The sequence below is a fragment of the Phytophthora cinnamomi genome (genome assembly GCF_018691715.1).
Source record: "Phytophthora cinnamomi strain GKB4 chromosome Unknown Contig83, whole genome shotgun sequence".
Lineage (NCBI taxonomy): Eukaryota > Oomycota > Peronosporomycetes > Peronosporales > Peronosporaceae > Phytophthora > Phytophthora cinnamomi.
In genome coordinates this window covers 55,963-77,357 of record NW_027151016.1, presented here as the reverse complement: position 1 = coordinate 77,357, position 21,395 = coordinate 55,963, and the positions used below count along the sequence as shown (strand labels likewise).

Here is a 21,395-nt window from a genome sequence, read left to right as displayed (position 1 = left end):
CACATTTCAACAAACAGTCGATCGAGCACAATATGATGTCGGCCTGCAGCTAGTCTGAGAAGTGCGGATGACAACGTGATGCACCGTACGTTGTGCTCGAAGACGTCATCCAGTACGTTGCATATCATGGCGTAGCTCAACTCAGGACACCTTGAACAGCATATCGAGGCGAGCTTGGCCAGCACTGCGAAAGGCTACCTGGTGGGGCTAGGCAACAGTACTCCTCGTCGGCTCCTACGTGCCACTCGCTAATGCGGAGAGTGCCGCCGCACCAAGCATCTTGGGTGAATGGCTGGGTAGTGTTTCTTACACAATCGTAGTGTTTCTTACACAATCGCGTAGTATAGTTTTTCCAAGTCAAAATCATGTGGAGGTTCACGGAGGTTCACGTTGCGTTTAAAACGACTTTACCGCCCGTGAACGTTCAGATCGTAAACCGATTGTGAAGCTGAACGTTCACAGCCCTAATTACATGTACACTGTAGTGGGGATGATGAAATGTTCCTTAGGATTTTAATGGCTACCATGTATTAGACCACATAAAAAGCTCTTCTACTACATGCACACCATTGCTGTTGCTCTCGCATGCTCTCCTTACAACATGATGTACCCTGCTATACATGTATAAGACGACCCGCGTGGCCAGGTAACCCGACTTGGGTGAAAGCGATTCGCTGGGGTCCTGGACTCATCTATCGTGAAAACCACGCAATCCAAACAACAACAACCGCAGTCCTGGCACGTCATCAGTGTTTAACTTGACTCGAATCAGGTCTAACAATACAGTATTGTACTTGCTTTCTTGACTTGAACTCCCCAAAAACGTCCGGATGCACTCAAGAAAGCTTTGATACTAGCCTGATAGCGGTAATTTCAGGGCTCGATCGGTCGGTATGAAAGCCGGTGCCTTCTATCCTACCGCCGTCAAGACACACTTCACAAATACTTTTACCACAGCAGTGAATCGCCCAAGACACTGCCATGCGTTTAAACCACGTAGTCCTACTAATCACCTATGCGCTCCTCGCCGGAGCCGACACTTCCAGAGCTGCCCAGCAAGATCACGTTTCGGAGAACGGCGTTGCTCGCGCATTCGACGACGGGGAGAAGTGAATCCCTGGTCCCCGAGTCGTGAGGGCCGACACGACTACAACTGTCGGCGGCGAAGAGAGAGGGGGTGAAGTTTACCACTTGAGCAAAGGCGAGAAGGTCATCGCCTTCGTGAAGGGCATCATCCCGCTCGCAGTTCGAAACGCCAACGCGAATACCGCTGCCAAGGTACTGAAAGTTCAGGGAGTAGGCACAAAGCAATCCGCCGTATTGAGGTGGTATATGGAGCTAAGAGCGAGTGCAGGCAGGAGACACACACTCAATGGCAAACTCATCACTCAGTAAGCGCGGAAGCCGGTTGCAGTAAGGGCAATCCAATGATACGCTCGAACTTTGTCAATGATACCCTATTGTTTTTCCATTTCCTAATTTTGCGTACCTTTGCTACAATTATTCTGGTCCAGCCGACGGCACTATTGCACGGTGTAATTTACACCACATTGGCCGGCCATGGAAAGCGGCGACCCGCAGCAGTCCTGGCGCGTGGCTGCAGGTGCGTCTGAGCGCTTCCTTGCATCCACTGCCATCTCCTCTTCCCGACGTGGCGTCGTTCGCAGCCTAACTCGCTCTAGAACGGCCGCAATCACCCTGTAACATTCAGTTTACACTTTTCGGTAAACTAACCGTGAAACACGCGTAACTTTTGGTGTTTCACGCAGAGATACTGGCCGCTGCCGACTTCCTCTTGCTTGCCACAGGCGCAGGCTTCTCCGCCGACTCGTCGCTGCCCGTCTACGCGTGCGGAATGCTGCCAAAACTCCATTTGTTACAGCGTAGTGGTAAACCAGACGAGTGTAACTTTTGTTTACCTTGCGAGCAGGGACATCGCCAAGGTGGCCGCCTACGAGAAGATGGACGTGGAGTACCAGGACCTGTGCGACCCGTACATGCTGGAGCAGGACGAGGAGGTTTTCTACGGCTTCTGGGGCAGCTGCACCAACTCGTACAGGGACACCAAGCACCACCGCGGGTACCAGATACTGCGCCGGTGGAGAGACGCCATTAGGGACAAAGGCAGCGCCAACGCCGGTAGCAATACAGACGAGAAGCGCGCGAGCTTCCGAGCCGCGTTCGACCGGCTGAAACAGTGTGAGGCGCTGCCGGCGGGGGTCACGACCGATTCCGTGACCAACGACCCGTTCTTCGTTTACACATCCAATGTGAGTAGATACGATGGCTTGTTGGTGGGGTTTGTTGTTTTTGATGGGTTTTCGGTGCGGGTGTAGGTGGATTCGCACTTCCATCGCGACTTTGACAGCAAGGAGGTGTATGAGTTGCACGGCAGTGTCGAGACGTGGCAGTGTGCGGGGGATGTCGAGACGGGAGCCAGGGAGCCGTGCGAGAAGATCTGGAAGCTGCCTGCGGAGTTCCGCTTTGATCTGGATGTGGCGACCATGAAGGCGCCCGGCGCGGAAGCGACGACGTGTCCGGAGTGTGGAGGCAAAGGACGCCCTAATGTGCTCATGTTCCATGACAGACAGTGGATTGCAAACACAGCAGAAGAGGTGAGTGTCGAGATAGTGTTTGGGTTTGGAATTGTGTGCTAACTGTTTTGGTGCTGTGCTACAGAACGGCTACATTGCGTGGGAATCGGTGATGGAGGTGGTAAGAGAATAAATATGGCAGCGTGGACCTATCTGCTCGTACATGTATTAAACTATCGTTGTGCCTCTTTTGATTTCATTGCAGATGCTGCAGGAGGATCCAACACTTAATCTTGTTGTCCTTGAAATTGGCTGTGGAACGCGCGTAAGTGCGCTAACTGGGACCACTGCCGTAGCATATCTCGAACATTGCACTAATGACCACCCTGACCGCTTTCATTGTAGGTCCCGTCCGTCCGAAGAGAGACCGAGATGGTAGTAGCCGATGTGATCGAAGGATGCGGGCGTCCACAGGCCACGCTCATCCGAGTGAACCCGGACATTCCGACTTGCGACAACCCTTTGATTCTTGCGAACAACCGCTTTGTCCCTATCCGTTCCAAGGGATTAGAGGCTTTAGAAGGTATCGATCGGGAACTTACGAACCTTCGTCAAAAGGCTTAGGTGGGAAACGTTGAGCAGATGCTAGCTAGAGCAGGTAGACAAACAAGTTTTTTTTATGTTCTATGTCGTGATCGGATTCGTGGCGTCGATGTTGTACTCGAAACCAACAAACTTCTCCTGGTCTTCAGCTGAAATCCGCTCTGGTCGCGAATTCACACTGAGTACGTCGTCGAAGTCCTGGGCTGCAGTATCACAATTGGCCTTCTTTTCGTCTACGACAGGAACAAAGGGCGGTGCTAGTGTGCGTGCTAGATATCCATCCCAGTCAAAAGTGCGCAGCCATTCGTGCTTCTTGATCTCAATAATACCATCAGGACCCGCACCCAAGCGCTGAAACTCGATCGGATGCAACAATCCTCGTAGAAACGAGCGGCAGGATTGTGACAGCCTTGCATTAATACCTGACGTGGAGTCCAGAAGCTCAATCGGGTAGTACTTGTCGTATGAGCTCTCTGTAAACTCTTTCATTACGTCCGGACACTTCTCCAGGTGCGACCGCACGCCTCCATTCCACGGTCTCCTTCCTAGCAGTAATTCGTACGTCAACACTCCTAGACTGAAGTAATCCGAAGGCATTCCGTGCTCTGTAGAGCCCCGAAAAATCTCTGGTGCCATGTACGCCACTGTCCCGCTACGGCTCTGGAAACGCAGATTGGACGTCTGTACTGAGATGCCGAGGTCTGTTAGCCGTGGGTACCCTTTTTCGTCGAGGATAATATTTTCGGGTTTTACATCTCGATGTAGCACCTTGAGGCTGTGTAAATACTCCAGAGACAGCAGAACTCCTGCCGTGTAAAACTTGGCTTCTCTATCTGGAAACCCATCTTTGCGAGTAAATTCAAGATGGTATTTGAGATCTCCACCGAGCAGCAGATCCATGACGACGTAGCAGTTGTAAGGGTCCTGAAAGGTGTGATGCATCCGTACGATTAAGGGGCTATGGACCTGCGTAAGTAGATTTCGCTCGTTCCAAATCATGCTGACCGAGTTTCGGTTGATGACCGTGGCCTTTGACAGGGTCTTCATGGCGAGCCACTTTGTCGGACTAGACTTTTTCCGGATGACAGCATTTACTTTGCCAAAACCACCCTGGCCGACAATTCTGTGGATCTCAAAGTGCTTTACGGAGATGACCTTGGGATCGAAAGGCGTGTTGTCACCACTCAAGGAGCTGCAGCCGGAGCCCATGGAGACCACCTTCGTTGGTTGACCCCCGTCGGCCGAGCAGTTGCTATTCTGGTGAAGGTCCGCGCCACAATGACACCAAAACCGCACCTGTTGATTATCCCAATGATGCTTATAGCGACAAGAAGTACCAAAAATACTACTGATGATGAGAGCAGGAACTAGGATGGCAAACGAATATACAAGCATCCGCCTCCACTCATTTGCTGGACGAGCTAGTGGCCAAATGTCGCCTTCCACTCGGCCAGGAGCACTGCTTCTGTACTCTACAATGCCGACAACAAGCACAACAAACATTAGAGTTATGCAAGTCGAGGCTCGGGAGAGGTCAGGAGCATACCGGAGGGAGGGAAACTTCTTTCTCCAGAACGGTGTTGAACATGTCCTCCGTAAGGTTATCGTACGCCACCTGATCCCCAGCAATAACGAGCCCGGACAACTCAGCGACGGCTACGCGCAGTCGACCAGCATGATCGGAGGTTGAGTCCACATTTCCATCGATGTATGTCTGATCAGAGAACAAACCGATTCCGTTTTCGCGTTGCTGCTGGCGTGGGAAAACAAACACCGCCTCGCCTACAACCAAGAGATTGTGCGGAATTTCTTGGGCTTGCAGCAGCTCAAGGAGAGCCCATGCGATCTTGACGACTTGAGTCGCATCAGTCCCTGCGCGCTCAGGTTCCAGGACAAAGCAAGTGGTCTTCCAGGTCGGGATGACTTTCACGATTGCCCCATCAGCGCGAAACACCTCTTGTCGAGGTTGAGCCGCAACAGGGAATGTCGCACTCGCCTCCCCTTCCACACACGGAAAAAAGTAACCCTGCAAATGAAAATGGTTCACCGACGACCAAGCTCCAGCGCTATTGAACCCTGTTGAATCAGTGAGTACGATCAGTCCAAGTTCTTGCTACGCTGTGGTCTCCAACATGGCATACCGAGTGTGAAGTTCTCGTTTTGCATTGCCTGCGAGATGCTCAGCGCATACAACAGGAACTTCTCCGACATTTTCTGCGGTCGCAAGCTGTTCATGTCGAGAACGAACAGCAAGTGGCCGCGCATCTGCTCACATCCAGTAGGATTGTAAGAATGCTAAAACTACATGCCACAACCTCACTGGAAGGCCAATTCGTACCAAAGGGGCCACGTTGACAAGAACGATGTGTTCCACCTCAGTGCTAGTGTCACCCTCTCGTTCTTTCAGCTCGACGGGGTGCACAACTGGGATACGCTGCTCGTCGTCCGTGACAAAGCACAAACCGCCAAGAAACTCAGGTGATCTGGTCACCAAAACGGAAGGGGGCAAATCAGTCGTCCCGACGCCAGTTTGACTACTTGGGTTCACGTCTTACTTGGCTTTTGTGAAGTTGAACCCCCCTGTTTTCGGTTTGTCCGGTGTCGCGTGCGTTGGTGGGGCCAGAAGTTGCTTATCCACGGGTCGTTTGCTCTGAGAAGCATGACAATACTCGGAGTGAGCTCCCAACGTTGCCAAGTCGGCCCTCCCTCTCACCTTGAGGTGGCTCGGGTTAAACTGCACCACGAGTCCCAACTCCCCCGGAACCCGACGACGAAATGTGTCGTTCACGTCCGTGCGCATGACGCCTGCCCTCCCACTGGACGTAAGTTCATGCCCTAGCGCCCGCCTCCGTCACCCACACCCGACGCACCTCTAGACGCTGCGAGATCCCATCGGCGCAGCAGCAGCTCGTCCAAGCCCCCCGGCGCCATCATCTCATCCAAGCCCCCCGGCGCCATCATCTCATCCAATCACGAATGGGTGGACGGTCCATATCGCGGTCGTTTCAACTTGAACGGCATCAGAGAGGTCCGAGGTGAAGTGTGTGAGGTATGGAGTCGTTTTAGGCACCAGTTAGCTCGTCCAAGCATCTTTCCAAGTCGAGTACATTGGCCGACAGATTCGGGTTAACGCAGTGGCCACGCAATAATAACGTACAGACGCCAAAGCTGCTGGCTGTACACGTAGTACGAGGCTGAACCGGATCTACCGCTCAACTATTTCGTGCAAGCTTGCCCGATACCGACAGCCACTATCGCAGTTGCCGGTATTTTGCTTGCGATAGTTATTATAGCGCTTTCGACTCTGTAGCGTTTGCATACAAGTGACGTTTTCATGAAATATATCGCAGCTGGGATACGACCCATTCTTGGGGTTAAATATGGGGTAAATATGGATTTGTTATGGAAATCGAGATTTGAGCACTTGGCTGTCTTGCTTTCAGAAAATTTCCTCAGACAAAGAAAATGAGCGAAAATCACCAATCTGCAGTTATTTTGTTTTAAGCATTATTTTAGTGAAGTACGATACTCCAGGTCATGTAAGATGTATCCATACAAACTCGTTAGTGCAATCCAAGAGCAGCGCATGCTGGCAAAACGCAAACTCCTCTCCCCCGAGATATCAGTTTAATACGTCAATGCCTAGTTACTGCCGGAGACGAAGAAGGAGGAGGAAAAGAAACTTAACTTGAAAAGTTAAGTATTGAATTTTTCGTAGTTCGCAATGTAAAACGAAAACTTCTCTTTGGAAGGGGAGCGTTTCTACTGACTACGGTAATTTCGCATCCACGATCTTTTCCCCCCCCCCCCCATAAACGCGGCTCTTGTGATGCTGTGGCCACGTGTGTACTTGTCTATAATAATATTATTATATCATATTGTTAATTAATATGATATTATTATCTCGCGTAACCCACGATCATTAGAGAGTTTTTGCAAGTTTTCCTTTCTCATTCCCAGATAGTCTCTCAGGTGTGGCTATGGGAGATCAAAACCACTTTTCGCGGTTTCCCAGTCCCAGCAAATCACCTTATTAAATAGCATGTCATGCTTTATAGAAGGCTCAAGCTGAGCCCCTTGCTTCCAGTCACTCCTGAACAAGTGAAGATGACGGCGGACGAGATTCTTCTGCTGTGCGCTCTACTCGAGGACACAGGATGCAGTGACGCCATGGTTCTTATGGTTGCAGCTCTCTATCGCCCGCCCGTCGAGCGCCCTGTCGTGCTTAACATCCGCTTCTGCATCACTGCTACGACGGATGTGGACGCCGAGTTCGACTTTCGTTTCGACGTGGCGGGCATATTGCAGCTGCCTTCGCTGTTCGAGCTGCCCGAGTGGGTGATGACGAAGCATCGTGACTGTGTGCATAAGACGGAAGCTCTCTGCATTCTACTGCACCGCCTCAGCTACCCCAAGCGACTAGCGGACATGTGCAAGACATTCGGACGGTCAGAGGGCGCGCTCAGTCGTATTGTTCTGCACATGGGTAAGGTTATATTGCTGTATGATGTGGGGAGCTGGCGATTTAATCTAACATTCTACTAGTTGAAGTGTTGTTCGATAGATATGAAGAAACAATTTACTTTCACAAGCATATAATTCAAAGTCGTATTGCTATCTACGCCGATGCTATCAACCAGAAAGGTGCTCCAACGACCAACTGTAACGGGGTTACACGTACAAGTGACTGCAAGCCACTTGTGAATTTAACAGATAGGTTATCTGTTAAACGTTTTGGATACTTCCTCACATTGGTGTAAGACACACCGATGGATACATTGAAGTGGACCACCACAATGAGTGGTCCACACATACCCAAAAGATCCTATTGGTAGAAAGCAGCATCTTTCTACCAATCAGAGACATGCATATTCGCGGGGCGCTAACAGCCAGCCGCTGCCAACCCTTTCATAGATGATAAACAGTTTTTAGCAGATTTTAGAGGAAGATCAATTTACAAGCAATACAGTTCTCATTTTACCTAATCTAAGTCACTTGGAATCCTTTCTTACTTCACTTATATTTGTGTATTCAAATATAATTAACCTAAGTAATTACTAAGTACTTACGCTTCCTCATACACGTTGCGCAACGTGTAAGCTAAAGTAGTGAGTCAAGTTAGACCCACTACACCTGGTAGCACTTTGTAGTCCGTCCAACGACCGACTGCTTGACGTTCGTACGCGGTGTACGAACGCGGAGCCGAGAACCACATGAGCACGGAGGTGCCCATGGAGAGCTCCAACACGCCTGCAACGCATGTTGCACGCGCTGACTGCCCCCACCTGTCTGACCCAGAGTGGGAGGCCCTCCAACGACTGTCAACAGTCATTGGAGAAGCGGCGATAGCTACAATGCTGCGTACGCTATCACCGACGGAGCAACATGGTGTTGCTCTGGGGTTCATCATGAAGGAGCAGCGTGACGCTGCTTCCTCAGTGACGGCGTCGTCAGGGACGACACCGCGTGCTCAACCATTAAAGTTGAGCGTAAGCAATTACGTGGGAAGAGAGGGCGAGCCTCTCCTCCGATGGCTTGTCGAACTCGACACAGCCATAGCGGCTCGACGCATCGTCGACCCACTGTCGAAGGTCGCGTTCGCCATGTCCTGCCTTGGCGGACGCGCAAGGAGTTGGGCGTATGGGCGCCGACTCTCCAATCCTACACGTACGAAGTATTCAAAGAGGAGCTCAGACAAGCGTTTGAGCCCCATCAAAACGAGTTCCGGTCGAGGGCGGAGTTCCTCGACCTTCAGCAGGGTAAGCATGACGTCCATGCTTACGCGCAGCGCGCACGATATTTGGTATCAAATATCGTGACTAACCCGATTGACGAGGCGACCAAGGTCGTCACGTTCATGAAGGGGCTTAGAGATGGGCCTGTGAAGACCTATCTCTTCCGAGAGTACCCGAGTACTCTCGAAGCTGCGATTACTCTTGCCATGCAAGAAGCGTTTAGCCTGCGGCAGGCTAAACTGCATGTGAACGTGCCGAGGCCGCAACCGCGCCCGGTAGCGAGGCCGAGAGGTCCAGAACCAATGGACCTCTCGAATACAACAACTCCTGGTTACCAGCAGCAGGGAGGTAACGTGCGATGCTTCCGTTGCGGAAGGATCGGTCACTTTGCACGGGAGTGCACAGCTCCCATGCCCCCTGGAGGTGGCCGTCGTGGCGATGTTAGGCATCGCCGCGGACCAACAAAAAACGCGAACATCCAGTAGGCGCGGGGCGCCCTACTGGTAATGCAGTCGCGCGTGCCGACATCGGGCACGCGACACTGAGGACTGCAGCCCCCAGTGAGACCAGCTCTCACTGCAAGAAACAAGATGACAGGCCGAACCTAGTCATCTTGAAGGTTTACTCGAAGAGAGCGAGTGACTTTCTTCGAGCTTTGGTAGATTCGGGCGCGTCGAACAACTTTGTTCGACTACGAAGCCTGTCGAGACTTGACTTCGAGGAGGTAAATGTACCTCGAAGTCTTCTGGAGGTACGACTGGCAATAGGTGCCATCGTGAAGACCGAGAAGCGCGTCGTGAACGTGCGCTTCTCGTACAAACAACGAATGTTTGTCGAACACTTTATCGTCCTGGACCTGGACGATAAGTTCGACGTAGTAATGGGCATGCCGTGGCTTGCACGGCATGATCCGGTGATAGACTGGAAGAAGCGCACGCTCGTGCGCTTCGGACGCGACAGCGGAACAGAGAGCGATGGCCCTGTTACCGCAGCGCACGCACCAGCAGGTGCGCGCGGCTCACCAGTCGAGACAGCGCTTAATGCTGCTGTCCCGGAGTGCCCAAGAGGTGCGCGAGGGCGCACACAAGCGAGACCCACGTCGGCAATGCTGCCGACGTCGGAAGAAAAAGATGTGTTGGTTCCGGGAACCAACACCCACGTTCAAGCGTGTAAGGGACAGTCCCTGACCCGAAGCGGTCAGGTCGACAACGACGCGTCGGCTCCCGGAGCCGACGCACCCTCGGTCATGAGGGGCTCCGCCAATGAATGGCGTCGAGGTGACGAAGGCGTGTCAACTCCGGGAGTTGACGCTGCAAACAGTGCGGGCGGTTGCAAACGTACCGCACTGACGCAATTTGCATGCTGTCGTGCAGCCGGGCTGCACGACGAAGCGCCATGCGATCAAGCCGGGCTTGATATCGCGCGCCCGCAGACAGGGTCTGCCGGCAAAGGGACACGTTACCGTGCAGCCGGGCTTGATACCGCGCGCCCGCGGACAGGGTCCGCCGGCGAACAACTGTCCACGGCCGGGCCTGGACCAGAAGAACAACTGTGCGGAGCCCGGCTCCGCACAACAAGAAGACGGCGCAAGCGGAAAACGCTGCGCAAGTCTCGGTCCGGGGCCGAGACGCAACAAGAGCAGTCTGCTGGGCAGACTGCGGCGGTGACGCCGAATGTCAAGACGCTAAGCGTCTTGACGCGCACCGATACTGGATTCCAGTATCGTGACATGGAACTCGCTAGTCCTCCGACGACGGCGTCGGAGTTGACTTCGCTTCCAGCCATGAGCTGGAAGCGCTTCACGCGCGACTTGCACGATGGACGCATCGAGCAAGTCTGCGTTCTTTCGGACAGCGAAAGAACGGCGAGCGAGAGCGAAGAGCTGAGGCAGCTCTTCATGGGAAGTACCACTGCGAGTGAAGACACTCTCAGTGCGAAGACGAAGCGAGAGCGCTTCGAGGAACAAGGTTGGGACTCGCTGAAGTCGAGTCCCTATTACGAATTGTTGAGGGAGTACAAAGACGTACTCCCAGAAGAGATTCCTGCGGAGCTTCCGCAGGATAAGGGCATTCAGCACGAGATTGATCTCGTGCCGGGCACGAAGTACTGTGTCACGCGGCAGTGGCCACTGCCGCGAGAGCAAGTGAAAGCGATCGACGACTTCTTTGAAAGTCGTCGTAAAAACAGAGACAAGTGCGGGAATCAAAGTCCCCGCACAGTGCTCCGACGTTCTGTGTCAAGAAGCCACAGGGCGGATGGCGCATCGTTCATGCCTACAACAAGCTGAACGATGCGACGGTACCGGCGCAGACGCCGATACCGCGAAAAGATGTTATCATCGATTCGATGGCCGGGAGCATCGTTTACAGTGCTCTCGACTTGCGAGATGAATTTTATCAAATCCTAATGCGTGAGAGCGATATCCCTCTCACGGCAGTGAGCACGCCAAGCGGCATGCTCTGGGAATGGCTAGTAATGCCACAGGGGCTTAAGAACGCCCCTGCGACTTTCGACAGGTGCGTGACGCACTTGTTGCGCTCGGTGCGCGACTTCGCACCGAGCTACTTCGATGATGTATTCATCCACAGCCGGGCTGTGGACGGGAATACCGACGTAGAGATGCACAGGGTGCATCTCCGGAAGCTACTTGAGCTTATGCGAGAGCATAAGCTCTACGCGAACCCGAAGAAGTGTATCTTCGGGGCGAGCGAGATACCCGTCCTCGGGTGTCTCGTAGGGAAGAATGGTGTTCGCCCTGACCCGGAAAAGGTCAGAGTGATAAATGAATGGCCAACGCCTTCAAGTGTCAAGGAACTGAGGCAGTTCCTTGGCTTGGCCACGTACTTGTGCAAGTACGTGGAGGATTATGCGGGCAAGATCCGCCCGCTGTCACAGCTTCTTAAGAAAGAAGCTGTGTGGAATTGGACACCCGATTGCCAAAAGGCATTCGATGCAGTCAAGCGGGGCTTGACTGAGGCACCGATCTTGGCAGTAGCCGACCAAGATCGTCCATTTCACGTCGTATGTGACGCATCCGACTTTGCAATCGGATGCGCGTTGATGCAGCACGATCACGAGGGCCGTGATCGTGTCGTCTACTACCAATCGCGTCAGCTGAAACCAGCTGAGCGCAACTACCCGGTGCATGACAAGGAACTCCTTGCCATGAAGTATGCACTCGCAAAGTTCCGAGTGTATTTGCTTGGGAGTAGACCATTTGTGGTCTACACCGACCATGCTTCACTGCGTACCGCAGTGAAGTCGCCACACATTTCACAAAGAATGGCGAGATGGCTCTCATTCTTTGCGGAGTATAACTTCCGGGTCGAATACAAACCCGGAAGATTGAACGTGGTGGCCGACGCGTTATCACGTCGGCCGGACTATGCAGAAGCTGTTGACGTCAATGCCATCGACGCCATGCGATCGAGCAAACCCACATCATCTCTGTTGGATGATGTGAAGGCCGCGTACGCGCACGACGCGGACGCGAAACCCTTGCTGGCCTATGGCACAGCGCCTTCTGACAAGTCCCGTCAGAAGCTGCCCAAGCACCTTCGAGCGCGTGCACACCGCTTTCGTGTGCACGACGGACTACTGCTTTACAATGCAGTCGACGACAACGCGGATCGCGTTGTCGTGCCAAATGACCATGACCTGCGACTCAGGATCATGTACGAGTATCATGATGCCCCGACTGCGGGACATCTCGGACGTGAGAAGACTTACGTCCTTCTCACGCGCGACTTCTACTGGCACCACCAGTATAAGTGGGTGCGTAAGTACATCCGTGCTTGCGAGGTGTGCCAACGCGTAAAGCCTGCGCCGTTTGCGCAGGCTCCCTTACAATCACTACCGACTCCGTCGGAGTGTTGGAAGTCCATGTCTTTGGACTTCATCTTTGGCCTTCCCCCGGATAGCGGAGGGAACACCGGTGTTGTGGTCTTTGTAGACCGCTTCAGCAAGATGGTACATCTTGCCGCGGTGCCAGCAGAGGTGACTGCGAAGCAGACGGCCCGTCTGCTCGTCGACATGGTGTTCAAACACCATGGCATGCCGTCCGACATCGTGTCGGACAGAGACCCGCGCTTCACAGCACACCTGTGGCAAGAAGTGTTTACACTTTTTGGGAGCCAGCTTTCAATGTCGACTGCGGATCATCCGCAGACGGACGGTCAAACCGAGCGCGTGAATCGCGTGCTCGTCGATATGTTGAAGAGCTACGCTCACTCGTTCCAATACTGGAGCGAGTGCTTATCGATGGCAGAGTTTGTCGTCAATAACTCAGTGCATGCCTCGACCGGGCATACACCGTTCTACGTGAATGCCATGCGGCATCCACGTCTACCGAGTTTTCTCGGAGTGATGGCTCCCACTTTAAGTGGGGGAGGATCTACGACTGCAACACAGCAGCCGCAGAAAACCGCTGACACTTGCACAATGTCAGCTGCAACAATGGACAAACCACATGAGTCTGCGCAGGGCGCAGACTTCCCCAACAACATGGCCAACGACCACGGGTCTGCGCAGGGCGCAGACACCGCAAAGAACCACGCAGAGGCCGGGCCTCTAGCGGAGAGCGAGCTGAATGACTTCAGCTCGGATGCAATCAGTTTCATCACCAAAAGACAAGCCGTGATTCGGTTTGTCCAAGACACTATAGCAGACAATGCGGGCAGAGGCAACACAAATGAATTTAAAGTTGGTTCATTAGTTTTGTTAGCTACACAAAACCTGCCTAGACATGCAGTTTCGGATTTCGGAGCAAGCAAGCTTGCTCCGCGCTTCATCGGGCCGTTCACTGTGTTGGCACGGCACGGCAACGCATACACGCTAGACATACCGTCTAGCATGCGCCTCCATCCGACCTTTTACGTCGGACGGCTGAAGCCATACCTGCAGCACGAGCCATCTAGCTCGGCTGACCCGAAGCCTCGGCAGGAGCCGAGGCAGAAGCGGAGGACTTGGCCTCGGCGACGAGCAACCTCTCCTCCAGCGCGCGAACGCGCTGGAGCAACCCCTTCATCTGGGTCCCCAACTCGACCTGGATATTCGAGGCGGTCTGCGAGACCGCCGCGACTTGGGCCTTCTGGTTCGCCAGCTCCTGTTTCAGGGCGGCGAACTCAGCGCCCTGCAGACGCTTCACGACGGTCACCCGGTCGTGGAGAGGCACATACTGATCAGCCCGGGCTGATCATACCCGGGGTGTGTTCCCACCCCCGCCACCGCCGATCCGTGACGCCCGCGGCTCAACCCGCTGGATTGTTGAGCGGGTTGTTGACCATAGTATCCCGAAAACGAACCCTCAAGGGGCTCGTTTTCGTATTCGTTGGAGAGGATTTCCTCCCCATCGAGATACATGGGAGCCGCGGAACGTCTTGCTGGAGGACGTTCCGGAAATGGTGAGGGCGTACGAAGAGCAGTACGCGCTGGCGCAGCGGAAGTAACACGAGCGCTGCGATCATCGCTAGCGCCCGAACCCTCACGTGCTAAGAACTTAGCACGGAGATCTTTGAGACTCTCGGGCACACGGAACGACGTGTACCCGTTCAGGTCGCGGTCGCTCAAGCGGACCGCGCCTGGAAAGCACTTCGCGCACTGAAAGCCCTCAGGCACAGCGCACGGCACATTTGCCTCCTCAGCAGCAACATGAAGTTGCTCCAGCTTTCCACGCTTCGAGTACGTCTCGAAGCGATCACGCGCTTGCTTAATCCGATCACGGTAAGCACTCGGCCTCTTGTTGAAGTTCTCAACAAAGGCGTTCCAGCTTTGACAAAGTGCCTGCCATTCGGGTACTTTGCTGCGAGAAGAGGTCTTCTTGCTTTGAAACCATCGGAGCTCATGAAAGAGTCCGATGTAGTAATCGCGCCTTTGATGCGTCTCCGCATCAAAGTGCAGCTCGGCAGCCACAGCGTCATCTTTGATGGCGCTGCATACGTATAACGGCACCTCATTCGGAGGTACCGAGTTCCCAAACCGGTCCGCGATCTCGGACGCGGACGGCATCCATGGATCGCGCGCTGCAGGCGCAGCGCGCGGAGATCCTTGAGCTTTGACATCACGCGCTGCAGCAGCAGCGCGCGGAGTACTGAGAGCCCCAGCGGAAGCGAGTGGGGTATCGCTCTCAGTACGCGAACGCTTCGAACTCGAAGCGTCCTATTCGTCCCCTTCACGCGGGCGAATGTTCTTGGCATGAGGGTCGAGTGATTCGCTCGACACTGAGTCTTTGCGCTTAGAGGGCGAGTCCTCCTCGCCCTCCATGTCTTCATCGTCGTCGTCGAAGTCGACGACGTCGCCATACTTCGCCTTCTGGCGTCCGAAGTAGTCGTCGATGGAGAGATGACTCCCCACCGACTTCGAGGTCTTTTTCTGTGGCGCGTTCATCGTTGAATGAGCGCGGATTTCTTCTCCAAACGCGGAGAATTGACGAATGGTCAATTCCAAAAGATTGACGTGCGGGGACCCCGCGCGTCTAACCTTAAGGGGGGAATGGTGTAACGGGGTTACACGTACAAGTGGCTGCAAGCCACTTGTGAATTTAACAGATAGGTTATCTGTTAAACGTTTTGGATACTTCCTCACATTGGTGTAAGACACACCGATGGATACATTGAAGTGGACCACCACAATGAGTGGTCCACACATACCCAAAAGATCCTATTGGTAGAAAGCAGCATCTTTCTACCAATAAGAGACATGCATATTCGCGGGGCGCTGACAGCCAGCCGCTGCCAACCCTTTCATAGATGATAAACAGTTTTTAGCAGATTTTAGAGGAAGATCAATTTACAAGCAATACAGTTCTCATTTTACCTAATCTAAGTCACTTGGAATCCTTTCTTACTTCACTTATATTTGTGTATTCAAATATAATTAACCTAAGTAATTACTAAGTACTTACGCTTCCTCATACACGTTGCGCAACGTGTAAGCTAAAGTAGTGAGTCAAGTTAGACCCACTACACCAACATCTTTGGTTTCATTGACGGAACGAAGAACGCAATTTGCCGTCCATCACCACGCGCCGGAAGCAACGAAAACCTGCAGCGCCAAGTGTATTCGGGACACAAGCGTATTCACTGTCTCAATTACCAGTGCATTACGACACCAGACGGGCTGGCGCTTCATTATTGGGGTCCTATTGAAGGTCGACGCCACGATGTCACCTTGCTGCGCGAGAGCAAGCTGCTGGACTATTTCGAGCAGAACCAAGATATTTTTGGTGGGTATGCTGTATACGGTGATCCGGCCTACGGTATATCCCGGTATATTGTATCCGGTTTTCGTGGTGCAAGTACGTCAACTAGGGAAAAGGCATTCAACAGTGCAATGAGTTCTGTGCGTGAGAGTGTCGAGTGGTCGTTCGGTAGACTGAAGACGCTCTGGGCATTCATCGACTTCAAAAAGTCGAACAAGATTAGACTAAGTCCAGTGGGGAAGTACGTCATGATCTCAATGCTCATGACAAACTGTCATTGCTGCTACTACAAGGGGAATCAAATTAGCTCGTTCTTTGCGTTAGCACCTCCCTCGTTGCAAGTATATTTAGCCGTGGCTTAGATAACCGTGCAATAAACACAACTGCTGCTCCCTACTTGCTCTGCATCGCGGTCATCATGCGTTGCGTGAACGCATCCAGCAACTTCACCATGCGCTCGTTCTCGTCGGCGCGTAAACGATCTTGCTCTGCGCGGTCCTCAGCTCTCTCACGAGCGCGATCCAGACGTTCTTCGGCTCGTTCTTCTTTGCGAGCTGCTATGTCACGCTCCTTCATCTCCATCATGGCCATAGTAAGTTGGGCGAGGCGAACATGCTTCTTCGGTGGGGATCCGGCTTCGTCAGCGGCCGAAGATTGCTCCAGTCGCTCCATGGCTACCCGGCGAGCCACAAGCGACACTGCCTCGTCTCGCTCGCGCTTCTTCTGTTCGTTTTGCTTTTTGCATTCTTGCTCCTGTTTAGCATCATCGAGGAGCTCTACAAGCTCATCAAGCAGCTGCTCTCTCCGTGACCTCCTCCGCCACGCCAGACAGTAGCTCCGCCTCCTTCATCGCCTCTCGGTGAGTTTGAACAAGCTGGTTCATGCGTGACTGTGCGTTCTTGCCACTTAGCTTACTGCGCAAAAAGGCCGATGAGGCTACGAGCGTTGCAGCAAGACTGTCCCAGTGCTGCATGACCTTGCCCCGTGGCTTAGCAAAAGGCCGGTCAAGCAGCACTTGGCGAAGCAGAGTGACATCGTCTTCTTCGCTGTAGTTCTTACGGCGTGGTGGGGCTGTCGAGCGACGTGGCTCGGTGGCAGGCTTCGAAGCCACAGTCGTTGCAGCCATGAGGTCGTGTGGGAGGCGGCAACTCTGGGAATGGGAAGGCTCCCACAGATTTCCGAATTCTGTGGGTGGCGGAGGGGGTTTCCCATAGAGGTGCCCTGTTTGTGTTTACTTTGCTGTGGGAATGGCAATGGGAGCCGCAGCGAAAACTCTCTATTAAGCATCTTTACGGTTGTTGCTTGAACAATCGCTCGAAGTACAACCGCAATCCGCACATACTACAGGTGTCGTTGATCTCGCTGTCCTCAGGTTGCATTGGTACCGTAACCTCATCTCAGTTCAGATAAATGGCAGGGAGAAGAAGAGAACGTGTGGGCACATAGAGAAACGCTTGCAAAGACGCATCCACAACACTTGTACAAATCCCCAAACTCATATGATGGAGATCAACCTTTACCCCGGACAACGAAACTTACAAATAATGGTACTACAGTACTGGTGAATTTCGCCAAAAGAAGTCAGTTTTGCAATCGACTTCTGCGTTATCAATCGTCAGGTCAGGATTTCAGCGATCGGCATAGCGTTATGCGTCGATCCTCAGATTTGCTTTCGACAGCAGATCTGTTCTAAGTGGTTGTGGACACCCCGCACTACTTTTCGATTCCCCTCCGAGAACGCACGCGAATCCAGTTCCTGCTTTCATTTGCCAGGTTCTTATGCGCCTCTACAACGTTGTCGTAGTGGCTGTGTATGTCCTCGTCGCTATCAGCAGTGCGTCACCTACTGCTGTAGCCGCATCGAAGACCGCCCCACTGCTCAACTCGCACACTCTCAACAGCGAACGGAACGGTGAGAACACGAAGCGATTCCTAAGGCCCGAGACGGAAGTAAACAGCGACGTCCAAAATGAAGAGAGACGCCTCATCAATGTCGACCTCGCTATCAAGGACTTGGTGCACAAAGTCAGGATGAAAACCAAGTGGAAACTTCAATTTGTGGCGTGGAAGCTAGCTGATAAGACCCCAGCACAGTTGGCCGACGAGTTTGGGGGGGTCATGGGCAAAGGACACGAGAAGTGGGAGAAGCTCTTGGCTTACCAGAAGTATTACGGTAACGGGCCATTGAAATATCCATGACGGCTTGGTTTGTCTCGACCAAGTTCTCTGTACAAGGACTACCACAAGTTCTCACTCGAGTATCAGCGAATATTGCCCGCACTGTCGTTCAATATTTCCTTCTTGTTTCTTACTCCTCATCACGATTCTCGACACAATGCTGCAACCAACCACTCGTTGTCACACCCCTCACACACCTACAGCTTTGCCGGACCCACTCCCGTCTCCGTCGTGTACACCTGCCCGCCGTCCGAGGCGATGACCATGCCCGTGATCCACCCGGACGCCTTGGACGACAGGAAGATGGCTAGCCCCGCCATGTCTGAGTCCAGCCCGAAGCGCTGGATCGGGATGCCCGAGGCCAGGTCGTCCATGCCCAGGCCCGTGACGACCGAGATGCCTTTGGACATCTTGGACGGCACGAGGCCCGGCGCGATGGCGTTCACCAGGATGTGGCCACCGTTGGGGCGACGCGCCAGCTTGGCCGCTAGCACGCGAGTCATGTGGTGGATCGCGGCCTTGGACGTGTCGTAGGCGATGGTGTCGATCTGCTGCGGCATGAGGCCGGCCACGGAGCCGACGTTGATGACGCGCGCCGCGTCGGACGACGTGGCCGCCGCGTCCAGCAGCGGCAGCAGAAACTTGGTCAGGTGGAAGGGTGACGTCACGTTCACCGTCAGCACCTTGTTCCATGCTGATTAAAAAAAAAACGTGAGCACAACTTCAAGACAAAAAAATAATTTTTGCAGCAGCACCGCACCGGCCTCCGGGTGGTGGTCGAAGTCGCCGCCCCAAGACACGCCCGAGTTGTTGATGAGTACGTCCACCTTGCTCTCGCGCTGGGCGATCTCGTCCGCCAGCGCCTTGCAGCCAGCCTCGCTCAGCAGATTGGCTTGCAGCTATTGGCACAACTTCTGTCAGCTCCCTTCTCTCTTACTAACAGGCAATTGCAGTGGGTCGTTTACTACCGGGACGCACTTGCCGGGGCCCTTGGCGTTGAGCTCCCGGGCCGTGTCCGCGCAGGCCTCGAGGCGGCGCGACGCGATGTAGACCGTGGCGCCGTTCTGCACGAAGCCGTCGGCCATCATCTTGCCGATGCCGCGGCCGCCGCCCGTGATGACCACCACCTTGTCCTTCACGTCGAAGAGCTGCGTCAGCTGGAGCGCGCTCATGGCTCTCGTTGGGTCGATTGGCTGTGCACGTGCGCGGAAGGCGGCGGGATCGATTGTGGTCGAGCTGCTCAATACTGGAATCTGTTTGACTCGACTTGAACACGTCAGCGTAAACAAAAAACTGGAACTGCAAGTTGGTGTACGTTACATTACCTGCCCATTGAGATATGGATACATGTGATGGCTTCATCTCAGTGGTTTGTATGCGACCCCTGTTTCAAACAGAGGTTTCACGGGTCACCCTACCCGTCCGACCAGGGATGGAAAAAAAAATAAATATTTTTATCCGTGAAAAAAATATAATAAAAATATTTTATTTTTATTCGTGTAAGTACGAAAATAAAACACTTCGGTTTTGTATCGGACACAATCTGACAACCGCGCTCTATTAGGTGGGGCCCTATATTTGCTGACGTGCGACGCGGTCATCTAGCTGTCCTTGCACACGCGCAAGGTGGGGAAGCAGTCCACGCCAATCTCCTTGCAGACGCTCTCCAGCTCCTCGGTGCTCACCTTTAGGAACTTGACGGCCAGGAACTCGTCCTCCGTCAGCTGCGTCACCTTGGGGGGTCACCATCTTGCAGCCACCGCACCGCGGCGCCGAGAACTGCACGGTGGCCGGCTGCTTCTCGCCGATGGCGCCGCTGAAGTCCTCAGGTGTCTTGACCTCGATCGGCATGGTCGGCTCCGCCACCTTTGAAGCTGAAGTAGCCCTGCGGTGGCAGCCCACTCGTCAGTATGCGTTGAGGCTAGTATTCAGGTAGTTATTGTGTTATACGGTGCTCCAGGCGATCCGTTTCAGCGGGGTTTGATGTATAAAAATGGAAATAAAAATATTTTTCGATATTTTTATTTTGAAAAACTCCTTCCATATTTTTTTTGCCATACCTGGTCCGACTGGTGTACCGATGTGGTATCGGGCACCCGCGCTCGTCCAAGCAGGTCCCTCCGTGAAGTTCGGGTACCCGTACCTGTAGTTTCAATAGTAATAAATAAATAAATAAATACAAAATTATATTTAACCATCACGTCCAAACCAGAAATGATTGCACATGGCCACCATTTTCGGATTTATACCTATCCTGCACCTACCGGGTCAACCTGCCCGTGCAACTCGATTGTCAGCATTCAGAGAAGGTCATCACGAGCTGCGAGGTGCAACAGTTGCTGATAACTAAGTTTTTGTCCGATCCGACGTTGCCGCAGATGTAAGCTGGGCAATGCTGGGCTTCACTCGGGGTGGCAATAGCAGCCACAACAGCAAGTAGCATGACAAACGAGGTCAAGAAGTTCATTTTCCCTGGTAATCTTGGGCTGCTTGGATGGCTTGTTCAGCTGCCTTGGAAAATTGTAAAGTGGGCAACCTGCGCTCCTGTTACTTTCGCGTGCCATTCACAAATCCTCAACAGAAAATGCGCTGTAGAGCAGAGCGCAACGTAAGCGAGTACAGATCTTCACCCGTAGAGCTGCGTGCAGCGAGTTGCGTTTTACCCATCCAATATCCTGCCGCAACCGTTGTGGACTGTCGTCTATAAATCTAACTCGTCTTCGTCGTTGCAAACTAAAAAGGCTTCAACTCAAATTAGATTTTGCCAGCAGTAGTTAAAACGTACTTTGTACGAAGTCCAATAAATCGCTTTTTGATGTGTGCACTGTTTTTCGATTGTACCTTCGAAAAAGAGTTCTTTGCTGAAACATACTCCTTATCATCACACTCTTGGTTGAAGCTGCACCAGGAGACGCAATACACTATCGGTGTAAAAAAACCAATCGGTTGCAGTACAGTGTAGTAACGTTCCGTGCGCTCTCAGACTTTATCCACGCTTCACCTACATTGAGACATGCTACCGAGGATAACCATAATGGTGGGGCCAACGGCTGGATATACGTCAGGTATGCTGCCTACAGCAATGTCGAAAGCGCAAAGCACGATGGAAATTTTCGCGTAACGAAAGCATAGGTGTCATAGCCACAC

The 21,395-nt window shown here is 53.1% G+C and overlaps 6 protein-coding genes across 6 annotated transcripts; 2 read left to right on the top strand and 4 right to left on the bottom strand.

Moving 5' to 3' along the window:
* Positions 1 to 1,560: 1,560 nt before the first annotated feature.
* IUM83_11192 (Sirtuin family, catalytic core small domain) lies at positions 1,561 to 3,158 on the top strand (the record flags this gene model as incomplete). Its single annotated transcript, XM_067935739.1, has 7 exons — positions 1,561 to 1,603; positions 1,770 to 1,848; positions 1,931 to 2,270; positions 2,337 to 2,615; positions 2,680 to 2,715; positions 2,800 to 2,859; positions 2,940 to 3,158. 7 exons carry the CDS (start codon positions 1,561 to 1,563, stop codon positions 3,156 to 3,158), a joined length of 1,056 nt encoding a protein of 351 aa, XP_067785077.1.
* A 60-nt stretch (positions 3,159 to 3,218) lies between these two features.
* IUM83_11191 (CILIATE-E2/CILIATE-E2-UNCLASSIFIED protein kinase) lies at positions 3,219 to 4,346 on the bottom strand (the record flags this gene model as incomplete). Its single annotated transcript, XM_067935738.1, has 1 exon — positions 3,219 to 4,346. One exon carries the CDS (start codon positions 4,344 to 4,346, stop codon positions 3,219 to 3,221), a length of 1,128 nt encoding a protein of 375 aa, XP_067785079.1.
* Positions 4,347 to 4,558: 212 nt separating this feature from the next.
* Positions 4,559 to 6,098, bottom strand: IUM83_11190 (gdp-l-galactose phosphorylase 1-like; the record flags this gene model as incomplete). The annotated part of the gene is made up of 8 exons (XM_067935737.1): positions 4,559 to 4,609; positions 4,684 to 4,793; positions 4,869 to 5,213; positions 5,279 to 5,402; positions 5,476 to 5,620; positions 5,693 to 5,787; positions 5,851 to 5,942; positions 6,008 to 6,098. The coding sequence occupies 8 exons, from the start codon at positions 6,096 to 6,098 to the stop codon at positions 4,559 to 4,561; spliced, it is 1,053 nt and encodes a 350-aa protein (XP_067785078.1).
* A 1,146-nt stretch (positions 6,099 to 7,244) lies between these two features.
* Positions 7,245 to 7,682, top strand: IUM83_11189 (Kelch domain-containing protein 4; the record flags this gene model as incomplete). Its single annotated transcript, XM_067935736.1, has 1 exon — positions 7,245 to 7,682. One exon carries the CDS (start codon positions 7,245 to 7,247, stop codon positions 7,680 to 7,682), a length of 438 nt encoding a protein of 145 aa, XP_067784962.1.
* Positions 7,683 to 16,463: 8,781 nt separating this feature from the next.
* On the bottom strand, positions 16,464 to 17,196 carry IUM83_11188 (uncharacterized protein; the record flags this gene model as incomplete). The annotated part of the gene is made up of 2 exons (XM_067935735.1): positions 16,464 to 16,823; positions 16,882 to 17,196. 2 exons carry the CDS (start codon positions 17,194 to 17,196, stop codon positions 16,464 to 16,466), a joined length of 675 nt encoding a protein of 224 aa, XP_067784934.1.
* A 1,249-nt stretch (positions 17,197 to 18,445) lies between these two features.
* Positions 18,446 to 19,420, bottom strand: IUM83_11187 (Glycoside hydrolase; the record flags this gene model as incomplete). Its single annotated transcript, XM_067935734.1, has 3 exons — positions 18,446 to 18,942; positions 19,009 to 19,147; positions 19,217 to 19,420. 3 exons carry the CDS (start codon positions 19,418 to 19,420, stop codon positions 18,446 to 18,448), a joined length of 840 nt encoding a protein of 279 aa, XP_067784966.1.
* Positions 19,421 to 21,395: the final 1,975 nt, after the last annotated feature.